This window comes from Coffea eugenioides, chromosome 2 (assembly GCF_003713205.1).
Source record: "Coffea eugenioides isolate CCC68of chromosome 2, Ceug_1.0, whole genome shotgun sequence".
Classification (NCBI taxonomy): Eukaryota; Viridiplantae; Streptophyta; class Magnoliopsida; order Gentianales; family Rubiaceae; genus Coffea; species Coffea eugenioides.
In genome coordinates, this window is record NC_040036.1 from 45,622,447 (window position 1) to 45,625,015 (window position 2,569).

At 54.4% G+C, this 2,569-nt stretch overlaps 1 protein-coding gene across 1 annotated transcript; it reads left to right on the forward strand.

Annotated features, from left to right (window-relative positions):
• Window positions 1-646: 646 nt before the first annotated feature.
• On the forward strand, window positions 647-1,855 carry LOC113759807. The gene has a single exon (XM_027302381.1). The coding sequence runs from the start codon at window positions 647-649 to the stop codon at window positions 1,853-1,855; it is 1,209 nt and encodes a 402-aa protein (XP_027158182.1).
• Window positions 1,856-2,569: the final 714 nt, after the last annotated feature.

A 2,569-nucleotide genomic window follows, 5' to 3' on the forward strand; every position in this document is an offset into this window, starting at 1 on the left:
GACCTCCCAAGTCAGTTCGGGAAATGCTAGACCGAGCTCATGATAAGGCCAACGCGGATGAAGCCAATCGCCTTAAGAGTGCACAAGAAAGATTGAGGGATGACAAGCGCAGGAGGGGCACCGACCAGGTGGATGCACGGCCTGGCCAGGGAAGGAAAAACGCTTATGACCGCCTCCCCAGGAGCCGTCCAATGGGAGAAGACAAGTCCTGGACTAGCCTCACGGCACCTCGAGCTCGAGTGCTCGCAGTGATGGAACAGGAGGGGCTCTCCCGACCTCCTCAACCTTTGGCCGGGGACAAAAGCAGACGGGACCAAGGTCTGTATTGCGCTTATCATCGAGACGATACAGAGGACTGCCGTCACCTCAAGAAAGACATTGAAAAAACTGATCAAACGAGGCCATCGGGCAGTTCATACGAGAGGAACGAGCTGACCAGCAACGAGGAAGGCCCAGGTCGGAACGTCCGAGCTACCTCCGGGACCGACCTCAGGGGCCTCGTGGCCGAACTCCCGAGCAGGAAACACAGAATCTGGCGGGGGTGATTAACACAATTGCCGGAGGACCTGCTGGCGGGGATAGTCATACAGCTCGGCGGCACAACCGCCCCCCTTCCACGGGGGAGAGCTCGGCCAAGCGATTGAAGATGTATGAGGAAATAATCTATGGACCTGAAGACGAAGTCCCTCTGGCCTCTAATAACCATGGAGCCATTGTGATAGAAGTCATCACCTGTAATTTCAAGGTGAAGAATGTATACATAGACAAAGGAAGTGCCATAGACGTGCTGTATTACAAGACCTTTAAGGAGCTACAGCTGGAGGATAGACAGCTCGTACCGGTTCGAACTCCGTTGATCGGTTTTGCAGGTCCTCCCGTGAGGCCGGAAGGAATGATCACTCTCATGGTTACGGTGGGGGTGTCCCCGAACTGCCGAACGGTCCCGGTAAACTTCGCGGTGGTTAAGGAGCCGTCGTCCTACAATATGATTCTGGGGCGGCCCACACTGAATGCCCTCCGAGCTATTTGCTCCACCTTGTACCTCAGTATGAAGTTTCCTACTCCTGCTGGGGTGGCTGAGGTGCTGGGAGATCCGGAGGAGGCAAGGGCGTGTTATATTGCCACCCTCAAGGGCAAAGAGAAATTGATAGCTCAGACAGTTTGTTTAGAGTCCTGGGAGCCCATGGAGAAAGGGGAAAGATTGGAGACAAACGAGGGGTTAGCCGAGCTGCCCGTCCAGCCCGACCGACCTGAGCGCACAGTGAGGGTCGGCACCGGCCTAGGCGAGCTGATCAGGAGTTCTTTGGAATCTCTCTTGGAGGAATACGCTGAGATTTTTGCTTGGAGTGCTGATGACCTGCCAGGAATCCCCACCGAGCTGGCAGTCCATAGGCTACATGTGGACCCCAACGTCCGACCTGTGAAGCAGAAGAAGAGGAACTTCGCTCCTGAGCGAAAGGAGGTCGTCAAGAACGAGGTGGGTAAGTTGCTGGAGGCTAAGATCGTTAAGGAAGTCTACTATCCGACCTGGCTAGCCAACCCGGTGCTGGTCAAGAAGGAGGAGAAAGTTTGGAAGATGTGTGTGGATTTCACTGACTTAAATAAGGCTTGCCCGAAGGACTGTTACCCACTCCCACGGATTGACCAGCTCGTGGACTCAACAGCTGGCTATGAGATCTTCTGTTTCTTGGACGCCTTCAAGGGGTACCATCAAATAGCCCTGGATGAGGAGGATCAGGAGAAGACCTCGTTTATCACCGAGGACGGAACATATTGTTACGTCACCATGCCATTCGGGCTAAAGAATGCGGGCGCGACGTATCAGAGGTTGGTAAGCAAGCTGTTCAAAAATTAGATCGGCCGAAACCTGGAGGTCTATGTGGACGATATGTTAGTGAAAAGTCGAACCCAGGAGCAGTTCATCTCCGACCTGAGAGAAATTTTCGAGGTTCTTCGGAACTCACGAATGCGGCTAAACCCAAAGAAGTGTACTTTCGGGGTCAGGTCGGGAAAATTCCTGGGTTACATGATTTCCAAAGAAGGGGTAAGAGCTAATCCGGACAAGATCAAGGCCATCATGGACATGGCTCCACCCCGGAATATCAAGGAGGTGCAACGTCTGACAGGGAGGATGGCAGCCTTGAACAGGTTCCTGTCCAAATCAGCAGTTCGGGGGTCGCCTTTCTTCAAGGCCTTGAAAGGAGGTCGGCAGTTCGAGTGGAGCCCGGAGTGCCAGAGGGCGTTCGATGAACTGAAGGCCCACCTCGCTCGATTGCCAGCCCTGACCTCTCCCGAGCTGGGGGAGACCTTGTTCATCTACTTAGCTGCGGGAGAAGGGGCCATTAGTGCAGTGCTGGTGCGAGAGGAAAACAAAGTGCAGAAACCCGCGTATTATGTCAGCCGCGCTCTGCAGGGGGCCGAGGCAAGGTAATCGGCGGTAGAACGATATGTTTTGGCATTAGTACATGCAGCTCGGAAGCTCCGGACGTACTTCCAAGCTCACCCCGTAGTGGTCATGACGGACCAGCCCCTGAAACAGATCCTTTCCAAACCCGAGTCCTCGGGTCGA

What these genes read in the sequence shown, in the direction of transcription:
- LOC113759807 (XM_027302381.1), top strand. Translation starts at nt 647, where the DNA reads ATGTATGAGGAAATAATCTATGGACCTGAAGACGAAGTCCCTCTGGCC.